The 25,059-nt window shown below is 47.0% G+C and overlaps 1 protein-coding gene across 2 annotated transcripts in view; it reads left to right on the top strand.

The window, feature by feature from the left end:
• GNAO1 (G protein subunit alpha o1) overlaps positions 1-25,059 on the top strand; it is a 140,196-nt gene that overhangs the window by 84,532 nt on the left and 30,605 nt on the right. For both annotated transcript variants that reach the window (XM_079315794.1, XM_079315793.1), the window contains exon 4: positions 8,103-8,263. In XM_079315794.1, coding sequence (XP_079171920.1) covers positions 8,103-8,263 — 161 coding nt within the window. The remainder of the gene's footprint in view (positions 1-8,102; positions 8,264-25,059) is intronic.

Genomic DNA, 25,059 nt, shown 5'->3' with positions numbered 1-25,059 from the left:
AAAAGCATTAGTAAAATCTGGTCAAAATCTACAAAGCTGGTTAAAATCTGCAACTCCAGTTAAAATCTACATGTAGTCATGGACAAGAGGAAATTATATGAGAATTTTTCAGGAGGATTTTGCATTCCTGAAAGGACAAAGCAATTTGTTTCCATTTTTCCAACTTTTCATTCAAACCCAACATTTTTGTTTGCAATTTGACATGCTTCTAAAAAATAATACTGAGAACCTAAATAACTCAAAATATTTTGATAGGACTTAAGGCAAATGCTTTGGCTGGATTTGAAATTAAATTTCTCAGAGGATTTTGGGTTCACAGGAGAATGTTTCACCTAAACTGATTTTTTATACCACCTAATTTTTTCAGTTCTGCTGCCAAGTGGAAGAATCACTATTCTTTGGCTACTGTGATGCCTAATGTCACATCAGTAATGCAAGAAACAATTTTGAGACCCCCTCACATCAGACACAAAGCTCAAGTATGCACAGCAAACCCACTGACTGCTCTCTTAGTGGAGGGCAGTACAAAATCCCTACCCAGATATCCCAGTTATGGGTTACAGAAATTATGGGTTGTAAGAAGAAAAGAGGCAACAGAGAGATAAAATTTATCAGGGTTGGGATGAAGGGAGGGCTTTCCCCTCTCCCCTGTTTTTCTTTAGTTATATGTCTTCAACAGAGATCACCAAGTAAAAAAGGACCATAAAATGAAACAGGGCTCTTTCTGGTTGAAACACCATCTCTTTCTTCAGGGACAGATGAATGTAACCCACAGGCTTAGTCCTTCATCACAGAGGCACTGATAAATCTGTGAGATTAATTGTAGAGTGGAGATTAGCACCCACCGTTCAGCATCAAGCTCTGAGCATTAAACTAATTACTAGGTTCCAGCACTGCACGACTTCCCAGCAGGAAGGCACTGCCCTATAAACCATCATACATAAGTGGCATTTAGCCAGAGATGTTAAAAAAACCTTTCTCCTGGGAATGCACCCACCATAGGAGCTGATTTCTCATTCTGTTCCAAAGACAAAGCCTGTTTTCCCCCTTTGTGGTGGGAAAGCTTGGAATGAAACTGTCTTCTCTGCCCTGACACTTCAACACAGTCACCCAGAGGGGAGTTGGTGTGAAAATGTTTAAGACATTTGAAGAGTGGAAGATGTACGGGCTAAAAACATCAGGAATTCCCAAACTTAGAGTAGGGTCCTGGAGAATCAGCACCACTCCCACTCTGTTCATCCTCAGCCGTCCACATTGCAATGAATGGAAAAAGCCATTTATTTTACAAATGCCAGGAGCCCAGCACAGCTTCCCCACCTGTGTTCTCACTGTGGCATCTCAGGCATTTCCCTGCCGTTTACTGCAGCATAAATACTCCAGTGCTGTTACATTTTATGGACTTCTACCCAGCAGAGGATATTAGGGAGAGGAGCAGGGCAGTAAGCTGCAAGGATTTTGCTCTCTCATCTTTCTGTGTTTCCAGCCTGCTCCTCAGCACTGCGGCAGAGCTCTTCCCTGCAGAGCATGAAGCCATGCGGCTAATGTCCCCATCTGTGACTCCTCTCTCATCCCCTCCCTGGTGGGCAGTGCTGTCTGTGCCTGCATGGCCTCAAAGTCCTCGGTGAGGGATGGCATTTGGGCTGTCAGGTCCTGTGCCAGCCCCTTTGCTCAGGGCTTGTGGGGCGGGGACCCATTAGAGTGTTCTGTTCTTGGAGTGGCTCTTGGTCTCTTGGGGATGCCCCTTCTCAAAATAGAGGGACCTGGGATGGACAGAGTGCTGTTTTCTCTTCTGCCTTTGCAGCTAGTGGGTCAGGACCTCTTTTGAGACCATTTAACATGCTTTCTGGCTTTCCCATCCTTGCTTGAGAAAATCAGGTCAGCTACCCACCGTGTTTCTGTCACCCAGCTCTAGAGCTTCTCTGAGCTCCTCAAGAAGAGGGAAAGACCCTGCATTTCCTAAAAAACACCTAATTCAGGAAATTACTTTTCTTTGCAGGTTGAGTTCTGTGTTGTTAGGTCATGTTTTTTTCCCCCAATAGTGAATGAACCACTGTTTTCTACAGGATGTGGAGCTATAGGAATTCTTACTATGGTGGTGGCCAGCTGGCAGCCCAAGAGCTCAGTCTGTGCATTATCCAGTCTCTGGATTGCCAGCTAGTCATCAGTCCAAGCAAATCAGGAATATTATTTTATATGTATTTCAGGAGGGGAAAAGAGGGTTATACCCACGTAAGGGCTGGCAAATTTTATTTCATCAACTGCAGTATCATACAGAATGGGAATGAAAGTAATACTGAACACAGAGCAGTTAGCCTGCTGTAAGAAACATAATAATCTGTAATATCAGTCCTGCTCAATGTCTCCCCAAACAGGAAGCAGCAGACAGAAAAAAACAGCTATAACAAGGTTTCAGGCTAGAGATCCTACAGCACTTCCCAGACACACAGAGCTGTTTGGCCAAGACAGTCAGAGGTGATGGTGGATCTTGGCTCCAGAAGGGTATGAAAACCAGGGCTGTGGTAATCACCAGCTGGGCAGCACAAGCTTGTGAGAAGCTCTGGATGTCACTGTGGCTGTTGGGTTGTATTTTCTGTCCAGAAGAGTCTGTCTGCCCCCACACAGATAGCTGCCCTTCAGCATTGTATCCAAGTCAGCCAACCTTTTTGTGAGAGGTTTACTGTGACTCTGGGGAAAGCCAGCCCTCTCTAACATTATTTTTTAGGCTTAGCTTTGTTGTGTGATGCAAACTGCTAGAGAGCACTAGGCTGAGCATTTGTGTCAACCCCTTTCCCTCACCACTGGGACCTCTATCCAGAGTTTTGCATTTCCATTTCCAGCTAATGAGAATGAAGAGGGGAAGTTTGGGTGCCCTCTTCAAGGTAATCTCCAAAGGGACAGATATTAATAAGCCCCTGGATAGATTTTTACCTGCCAAGAGCTTCCAGGATCTCTCAGCAAACCAAATGCCAAGCCGAGGTGGGAGGCCTCAATTAAATGTTCTGAGGGTAGATGGAGGGTGCAGGAGGAAAACCATCTCTCTCAGGATGCACAGCAGCTGCTTAATGCCAGACAGACTTCCACAGATTGAGAGGTCAGCTCTGAAACACAGATGTGTGAGAAAGAGAGGGAGAGTGAGGGGGAGACTCATACATGTCACTATTTATTCAGTGCTGACAAAAACTGCTATGGACTTGAAGCTGGGCCCTGGATGTCTCTGGAAAAGGCATATTCACCAGCCATGTTTTCCTTCCAGGATTTATTCTTGCTGAAATGCTGTGAAAATCGCTGGCTTTTGATAAAATGCATCCACACTTTGGCTAGGAAGTCAGGTCCATATTTCTAAGACACCCTGTAAGGAGAAGGGGGAGGTTTTCAGTTTATGAGACACGTTCTGCTGTGAAGTTATGGGACATCATTTCTCACTGGAGCAGCAGAGGCACAGGCTGCTGTGCCTTGAGGTCAGGATCTGGGTGCCCCACAAGAGTTCCCTTCCAAGGACATCCTTTTTGGATGCTGGATGGTCTTAAAACATCAGTTTGATTGCCCCCAGGTTCATGACTCATGATGGCCACCAGTATTTTCAGGAGATTGATTGCTGATGACTGGTACTGTGCTGATTTGCCTTGTACCACCAGCCACATTGCAGTGCTTATCTTTTCCCCCACTGCATGGATTTTCTGAAATGTTCTGAGAAGCAGCTCCTGGTACAACCAGCCACCAGAGGAAATTGCCCTAAGGTTAACCTTTGAGACAGGCTAAGTGTCAAGTATCATTAATCAGAGTAAATAATAGCAAAAAAAAAATTATATTTACTGGGATTTAGTTCACCAAAATGAAAGGACAGTACAGTGTGGTACACCAGCTCATGTCTCCAGTCTGTAACATAGCACTGCTCTGTAGGGTTTGGCAGATTTGTGCCACAGACCTTCACACAAGGTTTTCACAAGGTTTTGCCTCTCCCTTAAATTTCCCCCTTCCAGAAAACTATTCCTTTTGGAAAAAAAGGAAAAAAAAAAAAAAAAAAAAAAAAAAAAAAAGAAAGTCTTCTAGTCAGTGTCCAGGCAACTTCGAAGGAACACAGCCAGAATTTGCCCTGGGACAGTCAGAGATGGGGACCTGGGTCCTGCTCCAGTGTGACTCTACAGCAGCCAGGGCAGCAGCAGCTCTGCTGGTATCTTCATGGGCACCAGTCATGGGTGGTGGGGAACGAGTAATGAGGGGTGGGCTGTAACTGTGTGATGGAAAATAACTTGCTTGCAGAGACAAAGGCAATTAAGTGCCTGTAGTGTCACCCTGCAGGGAGGGGCCCCTCTCCCTTCCAGCCAGGTAACAGTAATTGGGCTGGGTGGCTGTTGCAAGAGAAGTCACAAGTTTGTATGCTGAGCACAGGCTGTGAGCTTGGTGACAGTGACATATGGGAGACAATTAAATAACTGCAGTTATGCCCATGTTAGGGAGAGAACAGATCCCCTTTTGAACTGAATTTTTACTGAAAGTATGGTGCACAAGTCCACAACCTGGGTTAGGAATGACACATGCCAGCTTCCTGCCGTGTTTACAAGCTTCTTATTCTCATCTCTCTGTGGATTTCAGACCCTGCTCTGGCCTTACAGAGCCCTCTCCATTCCCTGGCCAAAGTGGAGGTTTGTTCTTTTGCAGTTATTTGGTCTCTTGGCCTGATGTCTAAAGCCTGGATGTATAATTTCACCTTACCACCTCTCTGAGCTCAGCTGTCTCCCCAGGCCATGCCCAGCCAGCTTTGATTCTCCTGCTGTAGGTGGATGGAATCAGCATTCAGGAATGACACCAAGTGACAAATCCCACTCTCCATAATGAACAGCCCAAAGGCATTCAGCTCAGGTGTTAGGGTTTCACCTGCTATGGAAAATGCACTGGGGAGTGCCAGCAGGATATGTGGGAATGCTGCAGAGCTAGGCTAGGATGCTGGGTAAGAACCTGCATGAAGGAGACCAGCCTGACCTCTTATCCTCCTCGCAGATGTCTTGTTCCATGGGAGACAGAGCAGCTGGGAAAGGCAGAGGCAGCAGTGGTGGAATGAGCCCTGCACCATTTTGTAGCTCCTTCCAGCAATCCCAGGGGCCAAGCACTGCCTATTTTTAGCTCCTGAGGTATCAGAAATACCACCATGATGTTCATTAATGACAACCCTGTTGGATGGGAGCTGCAAGGGGAGCGGGGGGCTGGTTGGCCTGTTTTGTTTTGCTTTATTTAATTGCTGGCTGTAGTACAGAGGCAGAGCGTGGCGGGAGCTCGGCTCCTCTCACCTCGGGAAAAGCAGGAGCAGCAGACCCAGGGGAGGCAGGCAGGAAAAGTCAATCAGGCAGTATTTAAAATCTACCTGCTGGGCCCAGGGGGAGTTGGAGATTTTAATGTCATTCTCAGCTTGAGACAGAGCCTGGAGAGTGAGAAAAGAAAGGGGTATCTTCTCTTCTTGGATCCTTAATTGCTCATTAAATCATTCAACAAACGCCTGAACTTCTGGATGGCCCCATGCTCCTTGACAGAGGGACTTCAACCTTGGCAGGGGGAAAGGGTATTTTTAAAAGCACTCATTTCACCTGCTTTTCCTGGATCTGTAAAACCAAGAGTTCAGTGGTTCACTCTGCAAAATGAAACTAAGTCTGGAATATTTTTACTGCTGTTCAGCAGGAGCAATAAACTTTCCTTCGAGTTCTTCCCCTGTTTCAGCCTGCTGACTCTCAGCCTGCCCTGCAAATGAGCAGGGCAGGTGTCCATGCTGTGGGAGGACTGCCTCTCCTGTCCTCAAAAGGGACCTCCAGTGACTGCAGAGGGGAATGTACCAAAATAATCCCCTGCCCCATATGCTCAGCCCCACTTGACTCACAGATAACCACAGTCAGAAATGTCTGTGCTCACTCCCATTCTGCCTTGTCATTGCAGTTCATCTCTGTCTTCTGCTCAAAACCCCCCTGTGTTGAGTCTTACTCACAGGGAACTGCCACAAGTCTCAGTAGTTGAAAAGGTGATGCAGCGATTTCCCAGCACAGAAAATACAGTGACTGTGCCATTCCCTCTTTTTTGTGAAAAGCAGCCTGCAGTTAAATCCACAAAACTCAGAAAAAGCCCAGACCATGCCCATGACAGCTGGAGAGCTTCAAATGTGCTTTGCCATTGCAGACAGATGGACAGATCTGTCACTTATACCTATAATCCCCTGCAGCAGTCAAGATAACATAGACAGACATCCTTCTACCTGACTGGAAGCATGGATGCTTTTCCTGCATCACCCATGCACAAATAATGGGGTCAAGGCAGACTGCAGCCATTAGCAGGTTTTATGTCGTTTAGAGTCTGTGAAAAGAGAAGAATTACAGCTCCAGCAGGGCAGGCAAACCATACAGATGATTTATGAATATTCACTCAGCTCACAAAGCACTCCAGGGCAGAAAACAAGCTTTTGAAATTAACTGAACTCTTCAAGGTTCTTCGTTTGTCTTGGCTTTGAGGTGTGAGTCACCAATACTTTTTCTCCAAAATGAGCAAAGTCTGTACAGAAGGCTGGGAGGATTTCTGGGCACTAAAATATAAAGTCAAGTGCTCTGTGAGAAAGATTTTATGTTCATAAAGCCTTCAATGCATAGAGTCCACCCCATTAAGTTTTATGGGATACAGTACTGAGACATACAGTACTGAGACTTCTTCAGCCCATAAAGGCTCTATGTTCAGGGCACCTGAGGCTCTTTCACTCAGCACTGAAATCTCCAGCAGCTTCAGTCTCCAGTGCTTTTGGTTTGGTGCCCTGCAAATTTTCCACAGTTTCAGTGTTCAACAAAGAGGCTACAGAGTTTTGATCCTGACCATGCAGACACTGTTGTACACTTGTCATTCCCATCCATACAATAAGGTTATTGTGGTGCTCCTCAATGATGGCACTTCTAATTGTGCCCAGCAAAGCATGGGCAGAGCCTGCACTCCCCTCTCAGGATTTGTGTTTCTGGTCTGCACTTGCTAGCTTAGATCAAACTGGGAGGCAAAGAATTCCACCTGCATTTGGCCAAGAATGGGTTCGGTCTAGCAGGCAAGAGACAAGGTAGTAAAACAAGAAAGTTGTCTTCACAAGTTTGCTGCACACACACAAGGAGCAAGAGCTCCTCTTTTCCAATGAATTATAACAATAATAAATGTGTTTGTTTCAGTTAGTAGAAATATGAGAAATTTTCAAAGCAATCAAAGAAAAGCTCTGCAGATTAGTCGACATCCCAAGGGTTTAAGGGTTTGTGAGTGCTGTGGGACATTTACTTTTTGCAAAGCAAGCAGAGGGGGTCATGAATTTGAGTGTCCTCCTTCACAAATGAGTGAAGCATCAGCCACTGTGGGCTATTGCAGGAGGGCTGAATTCAGCTATTCCAATGCTGTCTAGACATTCCCATCCTAAATCTGAGACATCTTCCGGACCCAAGCTGTGTCAGAGAGTTATCCTCTAGGAAAAGTTGCTGTCCCAGTGAATTTCATTTTTCTCACCAAAAAAGACTCCATCTGAAAATGGCCAGCTGGCCCTGCCCTCAGTGCCATGCTCATGACCATGGGAGATTCCTGTGCCTCTGAGTCACAGAGCACCACAGCCAGCCATGGTGGTCTGCATTAACATGAATTAGCCCTCATAGCAGGGGCTCATAGCAGAGAACAAGAATTCAGGAAAAGCAATAAACCAGCATCTGGAAAAAATTGTTTCTGGAATCTTTCTGCTGTTCTTTCTGGTACAAAGCCTCCACTTCAACAAGGTTCCACACAGTTAAAGCAGGCATTGTTGCTAACAATTTTAAATATCCTTGTACATGTATGAATTTCTTTCTGTTCCTATGAAATTCTATACATGTGCAATGCAGACTGCTTTTTCTGTTGAATGGAAATACTTGTTAATATGAGGTGGATTGTACAAACAATCTTTTTCCTTCCTCCATCCTCTTTTAGCCCATTCAGCTGGATCACACAGTGTACATGCTAAAGCCCCATCCCAAGATACAAATCCTCTTTGATGAGTTTGGTGAACTGTTTCTGAAATCTCTGGCTCCAAATTCTGCCTTGAGCATCTGTGTGACCTCTCATTTCTTTCTCTGCAGGCTGATGCCAAGATGGTCTGTGATGTTGTGAGTCGGATGGAGGACACAGAGCCCTTCTCTCCAGAGCTGCTGTCAGCTATGATGAGGCTCTGGGCAGACTCTGGGATCCAAGAATGCTTCAATCGGTCCCGGGAATATCAACTTAACGACTCAGCCCAGTAGTGAGTATCCCTGGCATAGTCTGCTGTGTTAAGAAGCTGCATTTGGATTTGTTAAAGATTTAACTGAAATGAATGAGCTCATGGCAGTGGAACTGAATGTGTCTCTGCTTGCAGTCTGGGATGTGTGTTGTGTCAGTGGCTGCTGCAAAGAACAAAGGATCAGGCAGGACATTCATGTCCTCTTTTGGCTGATCTGGGGTAAGGTCTGTGACCCCAAGGCCAGATTCCCAAACTGCTCTTATATGTCTCAAGGTAGGTTTTTGCAAACATGGATCTAGCAAATAGAGACAGATCAACCTGTGGGCACAGCAGATGGATCCTTTGTCTATCTGATTGGGAACAGAAGGGTGTCATCACCTGCTTTGTACAGCAGTACAGCTCTTGGGTTTGCTCTCCTTTCCTCTGTTTGCTTTTCTTTCCCACTGTACTTTCTGTAGTTGTACAGTGTACTGATAGGTCAGCTTGGTTACAACCAAGTGTGAGGGGCACCTTTACTTTTCCAAGGGCCTTGAGTTATTCTTGCAATACAGTCGGTGACTTCTCTACTATTAGGGACCACACCCAGATGTCATTCAGTGGGAATTGTCTGTCTCAGCTTTGGTTCATACTGTCATGAGGACAGGACATCCACCCATAAATGGCTGCTGTCTCTCTGAAGAGACATTCAACATCTCCCCAGTTTCAATTCAGACCCATATGTAATGATAACTGATCCAATCTATTTGCTGCCACCTAGGCCAGGAGTCTAAAAGTTTTCATCCCATAATTTCAATCACAGCATCTGTTGCAGTCAGGCAAAATGCTCTTGGCCCTGGACCTTGTCTTGGGCAAGAGTCAGCCAAAGATGGTTCAGTATAAACAAAAGAGTGTTCATTTCCCCAGGTGTTGTTCCCCTTGGACCTTTTGGTGGTCAGGGAAATAGAGTCTCCCCAATGGGGTTGGGCAGTGCTACATCCATGCTTTTGGATGTCACAATATCCCATATCAAGTTCAACAGCTGTTTGATGCACTTCTGGAGTTGTTATTGCATGTTTGGATTGTTTGGCATCTCTGCTTGGGGTGTTCCTGGATTTCTATAAAACACAGCCCAGGCACTGGCGTGGCTGCTGGTTTTGTTCTGTGAGGTGGGCCTGCTGCTCCCAACTGCACCAGCTGCTGCCTCCAAGCTGGCAGGGCAGCTGGGGAGCAGCTCCTGAGGTGCTGCAGCAGAAGGCAAGTGATGACACATCATTTGGCATTGATGGAAAACTGAATGGAAAACCTGCAGATGTGTGGTTGGTGACACAGCATCCTGCCCAACCATGATCACACCTCAGAGATGATCCTGGCATTCTGCTGCCTTTTAATCAGTACTAGGTGGATGATGGTTTAATCTATATTTCATTGCCTGTAATAGCAAAATAAGCTTTCTCTTCCCAACAACTTCTTCCCCCTGCCCACAAAATAAGAGTATGATGGCATAAACATACCTTTAGAGATAAAAATTATCTAAAATGCCAGTCCTAATTGCATTACAACCTTGTGGAAAAATCTTCAATTGTTTTAGAGCCAATTACCTTGAGGAAAGTATTTTGATTTTCCTTCCTTGCAAGATAGCAGTTGAAAATAATAAGCAGAGGCCTCCCAATATGACCAGCTGCTGTGCATTTCATCAGCAAGAGCTCTGAAACCATAAGCAGTTTATAGACATCAACTGAAGAGGCTCTGGGCTGTAGTATTCACAGCAATTTCAATCTAGGGGTTGCAGCCCAGCCAAATGAATTCTGGTCTTTCTGGCAAGATCTCTTGCATCCAGATGAGCATGGATCACCCTCCTTGCCTGAGGAGTGCTGTGCTGCCTCTCTCCTCAGCTGCACTGGGAGTCGTGCTGTGGCTGGACACCTTTTTTTCTCTGAGCTAGGTTGGGTGGGGAAGTGGAGATAACAAAAGTCCTCATTCACAGCTCTGCTGGTGCTTAGGAACTTCTCAGTGTTCCACCACTGGGAGCAGAGATATTGTCACATGGCAGGACACCATAACACATCCTGCTGCACCTCTGGCCCTGGTGACATCACAAGAGATGGTGGTGAAAGTGAGACTTCACTTAGCACTTATTTGCACCCAGTGGACTCACAGGGAAAAGAAGAATATACTTTATTTAATTCTTCAATGCTTTGGGGTTGTTTGCTTTTGTGTGAGTGGAATATTTTTGAGACAGTTCTGTACTTTTTTTTCCCCACCCTGGGAAAAGGCTTGTCTTTATTGACACTGATACTTGATTTAAAACGCTAACAACTACAAAATGTGTTTTCATTAGGGCTGAGAAAAATAAATTCCAGACAAGAACTGAATTCTAAGTTCCCTAAAGTCTGAAAAAGAGTGACGGGTAATGAGCTGCACTAGCATCTCATTTCAGGCTTCTCTTGGTGTTAAGCTGTAGGGACTGGCATTTTGCTGGCAGGAGGGAAGCTTCCTGCAGGAGCTGGAGATTGTGCTCCATGGCTGCTCAACGTCACAAAGCCTGAAGGCACCAAGTGACCAGGTCATGTTGTGGCCAGCACAGGTGAGACCTTCAGGAGTGCTCCTGGCACTTCCTTTACCCCAGAAACCACCCACCAAATGCCCTGAATGCTTTTCAGAGCCTCCCCCTGCTGCTTGGCTATTTCTAAGGAACCACCACCTGGGCTGCTCTGAGTCAGTGCTGCTGTTGTCCTTAATTGCTCTTCCAGTGCTTTACCTTGAGGTTTTTTAATGCCTGGAACAACAGGCCTTCTGTTGCAGCCCCTGGGACACCAAGTCACAGGCTGATCAACAGCCTGCAAGGGTCGGCAGCATGGCTCTTCCCAGCCTGTCATCAATTGCACTGCAAATAAGTTTAATTTTGCGTTAGACTAAACAAGAAATGAGTAGTAGCTCCCTTCTGGAGCCAGATGGGTCAGAGCACATTGCTTTCTAGCCTCTGATACATGCAGACAGTCTGAATTTCCTGCAAAGCTTTGTTTCTTTTGGGTTCTAAAGTCAGGTGAGCCTTAGCAAGGATTTCTTAGCTGCTGCAAAGGAGCAGCAGAAAACAGCACTTTTGCAAGGAAAAAAACATGATCGAGGAAGAGGAAAGGTTCTGTAATGGACCTCCTGTGTCTTGGACTGCAAAAAGCAAAGCCATAAGGAGAGCAAGACAAGGGAAGAGAGTGAGATGTAGGAATTGGTTTCATCTTTTTTTGTTACTGCATTTTTTCATAGTTCCCTAAGGCAAATTTACGGGTGGGTTGCGTTCTACATTCCTAATATCTTGATTATGTTTTTATTCCTACTTAGTCTCCTCTTCCTTTCTTGTCTCTATGCCTAGGAGCTAAATCTACCTCTGATCATCAAAGACTCTGGGCAATGCTGATGTCTTTTTCTTCTCCAGCCAGTTTCTGTCTGTGGAAGCACATCTGTGACCCACATTTTGCTTTCAAAAATCAGCAAAATAGAGGTTTCCAGCTGGTTTCCTTAATCTCCTACTTTTGTTCAGATTTTAAAATTGTCTTGTGTTTCCTAGCCTCGAGTTCCTAACTAGTCTGGTCAGTGGAGTGCAGCACATAGGGCAGGTCTGATCTTAACCACCCAGGGATGGGGATCTGCTTTGAACATCCTCCAAACTTCAGGGGGGAAATGGAGCAGACAGAGCATCCACACGAGCACTGATTTTCCGTGTGCATCTCCAAACAGGAACAGGCCCTGCAAGATGTGTAGGCAGACACAGTTTGCAAGTACACAGACACAAAAAAGCCAGAACCTATCTCAAGTTCTTCTTCTCCTGCTTCCAAGTACTTTGAAAGATCTTTTGATAATGCCAGGGCTGTGAAACTGCCGTGAAAATTTAAAATATTTTAGGCCTGCATTCAACCCATCCATCTTCACACATATCAGAGGTGTCAGGGCTAGGAAGCTTGTTGCCTTTGGCTCCCTCCATCAGGAGCCAAGGGAGGGAGAGATGCCTCTCAAGAGGGATGCAAACCTCACTGTTCAGTGGAGAAAGAGAGATGCAATTGTGTTTGATGCTCTCCCACAGCTAACCACAGCACTGATATCTCAAGTCTGTGCCAAATACCAAGCCCAAACTGGACAACATTTTGGTTGTTCCTTCTTCAAGAACTGGTCTGGCAGTGCCTTACAGAAAAATGGCACCAGACTCAGAATAAAATACTGCAGGGCCTTCCTTCTCACCCCATCTTGTGTGGGACTGTTTTCTGATCTATTTTCCTTGCAAAAGAATTGTCTTTGCACGGTGCTATCACCTTCCCTGCTGATACTTACTGCATCCCACGTGCCAACACACACTTTGCATCAAAAAAGCAGTTAAGAAAGTAGAGCCAGATGTTGTTGTGATGTGGTGGATGGTTTCCAGATTGAGCCCTAACAGCAGCATTGGAACAGACTGCCCAAAGAGGCTGTAAAATCTCCATCCTTAGAAGTGTTCAACACTGAGCCACCTGAGCTGACTTTCAAACTGAATTTAACTTTGAAGTTGGTCCTGCTTTGAGCAGGGGCATGGGCCAGATGAACTGCAGAGGTCCAACCCACACTGGCACTTTTGGATTTGGGATTTTTTCCCCTTGCTTTCTCTGATAACACTGTGTTTAAAAGAGAGAAAGAGTCATTGAAGTTTGCTGCAGTTTCCTGTGTCTAGTCATGCAGTACCATGCAGCTCTATGATTATATCCACATCCCACAAGTCCCATGGTCTAAACATTTACCTTGCTGGCTTCACCAGCAAGGCAAACATTTAAACCATAGGACTTGTGGGACTTGGTCATTATGCATGACTGTCAGGACATGATCCATTTTAATGAGCTGCAATTGTTTCTGGCATGCTCAGACTGAAGAAAGAAAAATTATAGGTCAAGGTTTTGCATTAATATTCCCATCAGGTGTGTAGATTCCATTTCCTCATCACAGCTTTTGCATTAGAATATGGTTTTCTGCACACCCATCTTACTCGTGCCTGTCACTTGCACTCCCTTGCATTTAATTGGAGGCAGTAGCAGCATAAATGGAACAATCCAATTAATTGGGATGACTTGCATTGCACTGTTTATTGAACAATCCACCTTTGTGTCTTGGAGCCCAATAAAGCAGAAAGGAAAAATACATCACAAGTGTAGAGGTAGGTACATTTGTCTGAATTTATGGTTTAATTTACCCCAGTAAGTAAATATGCCCACCAGCTCTGAATAATCAAGTTCCCCCTACGACAAGAAAAACAAAACAGTCCATAAAGGCCAGAGCTTGTTGACTGGAATCACCAACCTTACTCCATTCCCACAAATGAGAAGCAAATCTGTTTCCAGGGAGGAGCAGCTCTGCAATGTGTGGTGCTGGTTCTGGTGCTGGTGCTGGTGCTGGGTCTGGTGCTGGTTCTGGTTCTGGTGCTGGTTCTGGTGCTGGTGCTGGTGCTGGTTCTGGTGCTGGTTCTGGTGCTGGTGCTGGTGCTGGTTCTGGTTCTGGTGCTGGTGCTGGTGCTGGTGCTGGGTCTGGTGCTGGTTCTGGTTCTGGTGCTGGTTCTGGTGCTGGTTCTGGTGCTGGTGCTGGTGCTGGTTCTGGTTCTGGTGCTGGTGCTGGTGCTGGTTCTGGTTCTGGTGCTGGCTCTGGAGTGGGGCTGTTTCTTGTCAGTGCAAGGTAAGAGAGTCACAGGCAATCTGAACCTCAGCCTGTTATAGTCCAGCAGGGCTTGGGCTTAGTAGAGGTCTTAGGTTTTGTTATTATCCTCATAAATTAAGGAATTGCTGTTGTTACATGGCTTCACCTAGGACTGAGTGTGAGGTGGAGGAAGAGGACAGTAGGAAAGACATTGTTTTTTAAATCAGCTGGATGTTCTCCAGCATCTCCCCCTCAGTCTTTATTCACCCGGAACACCCAATTTCACCAAAATTTGGTACAAATTCTCCAGGGGCTGCCTCTGTTGGCCCAAAGCAGAGTGGAGACCACATCAGATTATCTTGACAGTGGGTAATAAGTGATGCTCACCTTCCTATCTCACCAAACACTGACAGGAGAGCATGAGGATTGAGCTTCTTTGGCAGAAATTCACAGGCAGAGGTCTGCAGGACATTGGATCTCACTGTAGTGCCCATCTAGGGCAGAGGCAGAGCTCAGACCCGTTCACTTTTGGGGTACAGCTCTGAGGAGAAACAGGAGATACAGATTGCCCTGTAAGGAGGAGCAGAGAAGCTGCAAAGGTAATTCATTCCTTGAGGACAAAGGCAGAGCAGTACCTACCAGCTCCCTGCCTTTTTCATTCTGTGTTGCATTGTAACTGTGTTGTCTTTGGCTTGGGATTAGTAAAATCTTGACATCTTGACGAAGTAAATTGTTATTTAATGAGACACAATTAAATGGGCTCATCAAATCAGGGCTGTCCCCATTTTGGCAAAGCTCACACCCAAAAGGGTAGGAGCTGAGATAGTTCACACCGCCTGGAGGAGGAGACACTGCAAGAACTTGGAAACTATCTTTTCTCTTTTCACATTTTGCTGAGTGGGGAGGAGCAGGCAGCACCATCTATAAACACAGTACAGGGCATCCCCCCAAGGAAACCTGCTGAACCACAGTCCTGAACCCCAGATAATCTGTTCTCATCTCCCACTGACAGACCCAACAGGAATTTCTTCCTGCCTTGTGAAGGGCTGTGGGTGACAGATTCGGCGCAGAAAGATTTGACTTTTTTTGGCTGAGTATTTGTGTATTTTTAGGCTGAAATGTCCTTATGAAACCAGCTGGAGCTGGCAGGCTGCCACCAAGGGTTGGGGTTGGTTTTTTTTTTTTTGTTCCCTTCAGCTTGTTTTTTCACTGCTGCCCCTATTGCTGGCTGCAGCTTCCTTCTCCAACAGGCAGAACTCACATCCTACAGTGAGCCCCTCACCCTTGTCTCCCACCTTTCACCCCAATCTCCTCATCACACCAGGGCATGGCAGTGTTGGGATGCAGCTTCACAGCCAGGGAGTCCAGACCCTCCTGGGAACTTGCAGCCCCTGCTCCTCTTCCCCTGCAAAGCCAAGGAATCCAAGCTGCCCTCTGCCTTTCTGCAGCCTGAGGTTTGATGTGCTGTGCACCCCCAGCTCCAGCATCACACCCTGCCCTGTGAGACAAACAGCATCACTCACACAGGCTGAGGGCAGGAGATGGGGCACCTCCTGAGGGGTGCACCAGACAGGCTCTCAGGGTAACTATTGCTCCTAGAAGCTGCCTGGGGAATTGGATAGCTCTAGCAGGGCATATGTCTCCCCATGTGTGTGATTCCTGCTTTATGCCAGCTGTCAGCACCCGCTCTGTGCCCTGGGGCTCTGAGCCCTGTCCCCCAGCAATGCCTGTGACCACATGGGGACCACGGGGTTGCTCTCAGCCTCCTGGTTCTACAGTGTGTCTGCAGGAAAATCTGTCAGGAGACCACCATGCTGAGGCTTTCACACGGCTGGCGTCAGGTCTGGCACCATCTGTGGTGCTGGGAGGTGAGCGTGGCTTTCCCCTTGTATTTGCTCTGCATTTGAAATCCTTACATGCAAAAAATGGCAGGGATGCAGGGATTTCTTTGTAGCCAGGCTCCACGATGGAGCAAGCTGTCTTCCACACAGGTCAGCAGGCACCAGCAGTAGGGTGGGATGGGGAGATGCTGCACAGCTGCCTGTGCCCCCCCTCCCCAAGTCCTATCCCAGAAATCATCCCAGTTTGTAAGGAAAAATTGAAAAAGGACTTTGCTGCAGTCCAGGGAGCTCATAGCAGCACATGGGGAACTATGGGGTGAACCAGCCATGGGATGAACAGCCCAGAAGGAGCCACTTCTGCCTAGGACAAGCCCTGCCAAGCAGGACAGATCATCTCTGTGTGCTCAGGATGCAGATATCTTCCTTTCCCCTCCTCCACAGTTTCTGATTCTTCCATGGATCACCCCTTCCTGTGCCCTGCTCAGGGCTCTGGCACCACTGTACCAGAGTGGTGCAATTATTCACACCCCATGGTGCAGGAGAGCTCCAAAAGCTTTTGAGTGACTGCTGGAGGTGTGCAGCTGCTGCCACTCATTCTCCCACTCCCTCCTGAGGACCAGGCACACTCACCCTTCCCACTAGAAGAATGCAGCCTCCCCATGCTCAGGTTAGGAGTTTTATCCAAAATCCAGCTTTAAGGTTAGGAGGTAAATCCAAAACAAATCACAAGCTTAGATAAACTCTGTGTTTTTCAGAATATATTAAGAGAACCATTGGAAAATTGCTTTTATCTGCTGCTTCCTAAACCCTTTGGCTTGTACTTTAAAGCTCTTTGTCTGTGAACAGGAGAGCTGGAAAGCTCTTTTTTATTTCCTTAAGCAAATAGCCTATCTAATATCCAGCCTTGGAGGGCTTGAGAGAACAAAAATGAAGGGGAAATAAAAAAGGATGTAGCAAACGTTGTGACACACCATAAAATCACAAGATGACAGGACTCAGCAATGATGGGTTTGAAGCCAGGTCTGTGCCCATGCAGGGAGGGTGGCACAGCCTCTGTTGGGAGGGCAGAGCTCCCCAGGCCCCTGCTGGGCAGCAGGCTGAAGCTCCTTGTCACGTCCCCAGTGGGGACAGTAACACACTGCTGAGTGCACAGAGAGGGGCAGGAGCTGTGGGGCTGGGCAGGCAGAGCATGGCTGGGGACCCCCATGGGAACAGGGTCCCAGCACCTGGCCAGGACACTTCTGTGTGCTGGGATTCACTCTGTGGAGCTCAAGGCACTGATTCTTTCACTAATTGATACAATAGCTCTAATTAGCCTGGATCAAACAGCTCTTTGTGTCTTGCTTATCCAGGCCATGTGCTGAGCCAACATTCAACCCCCAGCCATGGAGCTGCATTTTGGATGGAAGAGGGGAAATATGGGGTCCTTTCTCCAGGATTCAGCAGCATGGACATGTTTGGACATGGCCAGTGCTGTGTGTGGTGTGTAAAGGAGTGTCTTGGGAAAACCTGGCACCAGGGCTTTTAGGGGCTGTGCTTTTCCTTGGGATTTCAGCCCTGTAGAGACTGGCACTCCAGGGCTGGGTCAGTGCCAGGGGTGGCCTTCCTGCCTCCTCCTTCTCCTGGAAACCTGACAAGGGGTTTGTTTGTACCTGTTTTCCCCCAGAGCACTCACAGATGAGACTGTCATTGATTTGGGCAGCAGAAACAAAGGCAGACAAATGTGATGCTGCCACAGCACTGCTCACTCTACCAATGAGCTGGGCATGAGCCCATCAGCACAGGGGGCCTAATACACTGCAGACAGATTTTTGACCTTTTCCTATATTTTTTCTTTTTGCCCCCTGCCACACACTAATTGGGACTACCTAGTGCTAGGTTCATATCAGTCAATTTATCCACACCTTTTACACTGTTACAGTGAAAATAACAGAGACTGTCTATGAACTATTGTTTCATCTTCCCCATGTACATTCCTTGCCTTCAGACCATTGACATATCACACAGATCCAAACCCAAAACTCCTGTTTTGTCAGTCCAGCCAGAAAACCCTGTAACCTCCCAACCTGCCTCTCCCCCTGCCCAGCTCAGGCTCTCAGGGTGTTCCTGCAGGGACTGTCAGGGACAGGCACACACTCACTCTGCTTTGTGAGCTCAGGCTCTGGGAAGGGTTTCTCTGTGCATGACAGCAGAAGGAGGCTGGAGAACAGCAGAGTGAACACCCATTCTTGTGCCAAAATCCTCATGCTTACAACCTTCCCCACCTCCAATATATTTAATGCATTTGAATGCTTGAGTGCCTGGAGAAGGGACCTCCTCAAAAGTTCCTGGGCACCCAGAGACTCTCTGGAGACTGAATTTATTGGGAAAAAAAAAAAGAGGATTAATGGTTCTGAGCCTAGATTTTAGACAGCACCTACTCCATGCTGTTGGAAGGGGAAGGAGGAGATACAGGGGAGAGGGAAGCCAGACACAAACTGCACCATGGAGCCAGGCCAGGGAAGTACCAGCTCTGGTTTTGCTGGTTAGTCTAAGTCTTCTGCTGAGGATTTACAGTGTACTTTGTGTTGTTGTAACCCCTCCCTGCTGGGCTGCATTGTCACCCCAGTGACAGCAGGTTTGCTGGAAACACCAGCACTGAAAAGAAATTTAGTGTTCTAAAACTGCAAGCCTGGTCCATGAAACACCATGTGAGCAGTCACTGTAGCTCCAAGGCTTTTGCAGCACTTTTAGTGGAATAAATCAGAATTTCCCAATCGCTCAGTATTGCTGGTGGTGTGTAAGATTTGACAATAGCATAAGAACCATTTCCAAATCCTCCTTCAGGAATACACCAGCCAGTGCATCCTACTGAGCATCATTAATGTCAGTTGAAACACTTGTAGTTAAACAGAGCCATGGTCTTGCAGTCCCCAGCATGAGAAATACTGCACCAGTGTGCTAAGCAGTGATGCCAAATTTGCCATGGGCAGGAACAGGAGAAAGAAGGAGACAGAGGTGGCTGATGCTAATTAGCAGATTCTGAGAGCTGGGAATTGATAATGGAGTCCAGGCAAAAACCTTTGCTCAAATTAAACTAATGTTAAAGCAGCAGAAATCCCCAGAGGACCTTCTCGTTGAACAAAAATGCATAAACAAAGAAATGGCACAAGTGTAGAAGTTGCAAACAAGTTCAGGAAAAAAGTCTGCATATTTCTGCCCAGGAGCTCAACTACTTATACCCTGCCCAGTGGATTACATTTGGGAATGGAAGAGCCTCTTCCCCCACACATGACAAAGAGCTGAATCTCCTGATCCACAGTCTCAATGCAGTCCCACCTGCACTCAGGCTGGCAGTGCAAGGTGTAGGATTAGCACCCTCTCAGAAGTCCCAGCAAAGATCATCACAGGGTGGCACTCCCTGGCTTGTCAGGGCACCCCGTGGTGGCAGTGGGGAGCAAACAGCATTGCTGCATGGAAGGGGACACCTCCTGTGTGAGCAGATAACTCACTCAACAGGGAAAGCCTGAAGAAAAATTGAACAAAATCCAGTTTATTTCTTTACACATGCTACCCTGCCTCCCCTGCCACGTGTTCCCATGGCAGCAGTGCCACATTACACACCTCTGTGGTTTTGGCTGCACTCCCCCAGGTGCTCCCTTCCTACCACAGAGTGACACATCTCTCTGGCTCCCAGCCTGTGCAGCCAGGCCTGGGCACCTGGGATGTGCCTGCTCCTTTTCCCTGCAGAGCTGATGCTTCTTTTTCCTTACTTATGCCTTAAATGTCATCAGTACAGTCCTCAGCCCTAGAGACAAGTGGGTCATGCAGTGAGCACGTGGAGAAGACCCAAAAGAAAAATATTTATGGGGATGCAGAGGCAAGGGACAAGTAACAGTGCAGATATGACCCAGATCCATCCTGCAGCCTTACCCTGTATGGACCTAAGGAGACATTCCTGGGATTCAGGAGGTTATTTCTATTTTCACTTTGCAGTGGGAGCCAAAAAACCTCTGTATTTTGAGAAGCTACAAACATTGATTGGATATGGCTGATCCTTCCATCAGCTGGTGCAGTGCCACCAGATGAATAAATCTTGCATGCATCTGTAATTACTGCTTAGCTTGTGTTTAAGTGCTGTGTCATTGATCTGCAGAACTCATCAAAATCCATAAGGGAATGCATGAAATTATATTGGATGGAGCAAAAAGGTACATGACAACATCCATTTTCAGCCTTGTTTGTTCACACAAAAAAAAAAAAAAAAAGTAAAAAAAAAAAGAAAGCATTTCTTTATCTCCATTCAAATTCTTGGGTTAACTTGTGATTTAATCATCAATTGTAACACCATTTTATCAGCTGGTCTTTATGTAAGGAATATATTTCTTTCTTATAATAGGCCTTAATAAAATACATTCAGTTTCTACCAGCCTTGCAGTACCTGCCCCTAAGAGGGCAAAATCTCTACTAAAAGCATGGAGGAATATTGCTTGAGGGTTGTAAAACTCAGTATGGAAAGGTCTGGTGGTCAAAGCTTCTGGCTGCATTTTAGGGAACCCAGAGTGACTTCCAAGTGCCACCACAGACTTCCCATTGTGTCCTCAGGCAAATCATCTATCCCCTTAATACTTTTATTCCTCCTAAAGCAAGTGTGATTAATAGCATTTCCCTGCTCCACTGGGAGCCTGGGAGGACACATCAGTCCTGCTCAGCAAGAGCTGAGGTGCTCCAGCAGCAGGGAGCAGGGCAAGGCTTTGCTAACCAGCCATCTGCTCAAGGTGCTCTCCTCCCCTCCTGCAGCCAGGAGGAAGCACACCAAAGGCATTTAAAAGGGAATAAAGACCACAATGTCTGGAAGAACTCCTGATGTTTTCCAGACCTAATGTTTCTCTGGCTCAGCTCCATCTTCCCACTGGAAGTGCTTCTGGGTCAATTCAAACTTCTCCCACGAGCAGGGAGGAGCTCCAGCTCTGCCCACCTGGTTTACTGCAGCACCTTGGCCCATGGCTTGCTCCCAGGAGATGTGGTCACTGACAGGTCTGTGGGCAGCCAGCAGAGGCTGCTTCTGGCAGGGACATGTCCCCAGGGCACAGAGGAAAGTCTGCACAAGCTCAAGTGCAGCTGTCCCCAGCCCTCCTGGAGGGACATGCCTCTGAGGTGATGTCCTCAGCTCATCTTCCAAAAAGCTACAGCAACTTTGTGGCTGGGCTGTCCCATATCCAAAATCAGTTTTGTCATGCAAATGTCCCTGATGCATCTTGAGCTGAGCACAGGGGTCAGCCCACTCCTGCAGAGACCTGGGAGCAACCCAAACCACTGTCTGGAGGACTGCAGGAGCCCAACCCCAGGAGGGGTGTGTGGTGACAGAAGACTGTGGTAATAGACCTCTGAGCTTGCTCCTGCCAATAGAAGAGGGAGGAAGGAAAAATGGGGGGTAAGCAGGTGACAACCTTTCCTGGTGAGAAAAATTGAGCTATTTTGATATAGTATAAACAATCTTCTCTTGACAATGATTCTAAAGGGATGAGAAACTCCATGCATTTTCCCTTATGTGTCTCTGCCTCTGGATCTGAAACCAAAACCTGCAGTAGCACAAGCAAAGCTGTTCTTGAAGGAGCCTCAGCCTGACAGCTGCTGAGAAGGACCAGAAAGTCCATTTGCATAGCACAGATTCTACACACCCAAGAGATCCACCTATGTCTGGGATAACTAAGATATTTTTAGTGTGCAGCCAAGGGTAAAATTTCCAGGTTTTGCTTTTGCTACCTATGAGTCACATCTGTCCATGGCAGAGCACTGGCTAATTTTGGTACCCATGGTTTTTGGCAGGGATGCTTAAATGACATTTCAGAGCAGAAATCCCCATAGCTTGCTAATAGATCAGGAAAATGGACAGATGAGAAGATGCAGAGGTATGATTCCCCCTCCATCACCAGCAATGCATCTTGCTCAGCAGGGTGAGTGCATAAATGAGGCTCCTGATTGAAGTCAGCTCCCGACAGACCTACCCCACTCCTCCTAATTGCACCATCATCCAGCTGTGGGCATCCTCCAGCTACTGGATACAAGAACACAGATCCCATTAAGTGATGCCTTCCTTTGCTACATTAGATCTGAATCCATCACCAGTGCTATCCCTGCTGCAGACAGACACTGAGCACTACAAATATATCTAATTCTTTTCTTCCAGCTTAGAAATGGAGATGTTAATGCTGCTTCACCAACAAGTGTGTAAATAGATGTCCCAGGCCTTTGTGCACACCCTGATGAATATCTCTGGCCAGCGGCTGATCAAAAGGTTAAAGTCTGTGGGACTGGTTTCATCTGTGGTCCCAGCTGTCTGCTTTCCAGGGCTGGAGTAATTCTGAGTAATTAGCTCATGTGGCCTTGGGGCCAAACTGAATGTCTGCTGTGCAATGCAGGGAGCACTGGGACAAGCGATCCTTCGTGCCTGTGCTGGTGTGCTCACTGGGGGCTGTGCATGCAGCAAACTGGGTTAGTTGATGTCTGTCCCCTGTTTGGGCTCAGCAGATGCTTGTGAATGCACCAGGGCCTCCACTGCAGCATGGGGTCTGCATTCTCTGAGCAAGACTCCTTCCCAGAACAAGCCCTTCATTATCCCAAACTCCCCGGGGCTTATTTTTAGCCCCTCCTATTCTTTCCTTTCTTCTTTTTACAGTATAAAAAACCATCAGCTCCACTGTCAGCCAGCTTATAACAGCAGTCCTGGAGCAAAGAAAAAAAGCTTCAAACCCACTGACTGTTGCATAAAGGTTTAGGCACAGATCCTGCTCACTTCCAGGGTTCCCAGTCCCACCATTCCTCATCCCTTTTCCATTTCAGCTCCTGTCCTTCAGAGTTGGGTGTCAGAAGGAAGCAGAGCCTTACATAAAGCAGGAGCAAGGCTGGAGCTTTGAGCTGTCCTCTGCTTCAGCCACAGTTTGATCAGTGCCTGTGAGTGCCCTGCTGTGCAGAGGACACCTGTGCAGCCACCAGGAGAGAGGGAGCCATGCGTCATCCCGGCTGACGCAGAGCCACGGGCACACACAGCCAGCCCTGCCAAAGCCTTCCCTCAGGAGACACAGGCAAGGGTGCCTTGTGCTCAGCAGCTCTGGGCTGAACAACATTTTAAATCACAGGTTTTATATAAAACAGTGGCATTGCCCAGATGAGGACACTGCTAAAAGGCATCACAGCACTGCTGGTGGACTGTGGTCATCAGATCTGCCCTGTGCAGCAGCCCCAGGAGGCTGGTGTGACACTGCCTGGTTCTCCAAATAGCATCAGATTGAGTGCCCAGAAAACAGATGGTCACTTGTAGAACAAGGCAGCTATGGCTCCTTCCTTTCTCCTTCTCAGAAAGGGTTTGGGAGATGAGGAAAACCCCTTACAATGTGACAAAAGACTCCAAAGTGCTTCTGTGCAGTAATGTCTTGGTAGCAAAGTAAAGATGCTGCACAGCTGATGTTGTGGAGGTCTCAGAGATGTCTACAGAGAAACAAGTGGGGGATAGGGAGGAGAGAGTGGACAGCTGTTCCCATTCAAAAATTAACAAAGTTAAACTCTGACACGGCAGTTTAAAATCCAGGAAAAGGCAGTTTGTTCACAGACAAGGTAGCTGAGCTTGGAAATTCCTTGCTGCAGATGTGGCTGTTGATGCAAAAAGTGCCTAGACAAATTTCTGGAGGAAAAATCATTGAGGGGTAATAAATATAAAGATATCACACTTGTCTTTGAAACTCTGTTATCCATATGAAGTACTGGAGGCTGGGAGAGCTGAACACTGCGTGCTTGCTCTGTATTCGTACTTTTCTCTTAACATCTGCTCTTGGACACTAGCTAAGCTAGGTGAGTCATTGATCCGACCCAGACACATTGTTTTTCTCTTTTATAAGGGCTTTGATATGTCAAAAAAATATCTTTTTCATCCCCTCTTACATCCCATCCACTTTCCAAGCTTCACTGCAGAAAGATAAGCACGCATTTCCTTTCCTAGGGCCCCTCCAAAATCCTTTCTGGGTAAGTTGCTCATGCTTGCTTTTCCTCCAAAACCCACCTCAGCCCCAGCCAGAGCTCTCTGATCACAAACTCAAACCATAACACAGTGGCCTTTAATTCCAGCAGCAAGGAGCAGAGCCATGGCAGACCTGGGAGCAAAGCCAGCCAGCACTTGCACCTGGAGACCCCTCATGTCCTCAAGTACCTTTGTTACACAGCTGCTATTTAGTGACTCTTCTCATCCACATGTGATGCTAAAAATTATTCTAGATCCAGTCATGCCTTGGAAAACTGCAAATCTAACTAGGACAGCTAAACTCCAACCTGCTTTTATTCATTCCTCCTGCCTATCATTAGTATTAATATCGACTTGTCAAGTTGATCTTGATGTACAAGTCCTGTACAGCCTTGCTTCAGTGCAGAGCCAAAAAAATAAAAAATGTATCACAATGCAGCATCTTTTTTGTCAAGATTTGGCACCTTCCTTTAATAGCAGGGACCATCCTCCTCAATCCCCAGAGAAGAGTAATGAAAACCCATGGCACCCAGCAAGGTTCTTTCAGGAAAGTGACCCCAGCAATCCCCAAGCAATCCCCATCACTCCAGCTGTTATCAGCCTGCAGGAGGCAGGCACCAGAATAGACATCTCAGTGGTTGGATTCAGTTAGGGGAAGGAAGCTGGGGAGTTTTCATGCTGGTATCTCATCTGGTTGGACAGGAGATGAAATGTGTCATTAGGAGCAGCAGCAAGATAGCAGGGCTTGTCATGTAATTCATGTGATTGCCATGGAGGCAGGACTGGCTGATGGAGGAACACAGCCAGAAACACTAAACACATTACCTGAAGTCCAGGAACAAATTCCTTCCCTAGGCTGGACTGAGAAAACACCAGACAATCTTCTTGCCCTCAGATGAGTTACTCATTCCCTAAGTTCCCTGGTCACCATAACCCACATGGACATGCCTCAGGAACAGAGTGTGCCACCCTCTGGCTTTTGTTGGGGGAGAGGAGGCTCTGCATGGTCTCTGCCCTTAGACAGGATTGATTCCTGAAGGGACACCATGCCACTGCTTGGCAACATTTCAAGCTTTTCATAACTGGTGATCATGATACCTGTGACATCATGATACCTGATTCATGATACCTGAGACATCACCTCCATGTATGCTGGATTGGTGCTGGATTCTGAGAGTGGGCTGTGCTTGATTTTCCCCTTTTCCTCAAATATAACAGCAGGTCTGACTAGACACAGTGTCTGTAGAAAAAGCATTGTGGTGCCATGACCTCTGGGTACTTGCCCAGTACCAGCTGCCCTGGGCAGCCAAACCAAACTCCATCACACCTTCAGGCAGCAATGCCCACATGGTTTTGCTTTC

This window comes from Erithacus rubecula (genome assembly GCF_903797595.1).
Source record: "Erithacus rubecula genome assembly, chromosome: 12".
NCBI lineage: Eukaryota > Metazoa > Chordata > Aves > Passeriformes > Muscicapidae > Erithacus > Erithacus rubecula.
Note: the sequence above shows the minus strand (reverse complement) of the source record. Positions and strands in the feature narration are given on the sequence as shown.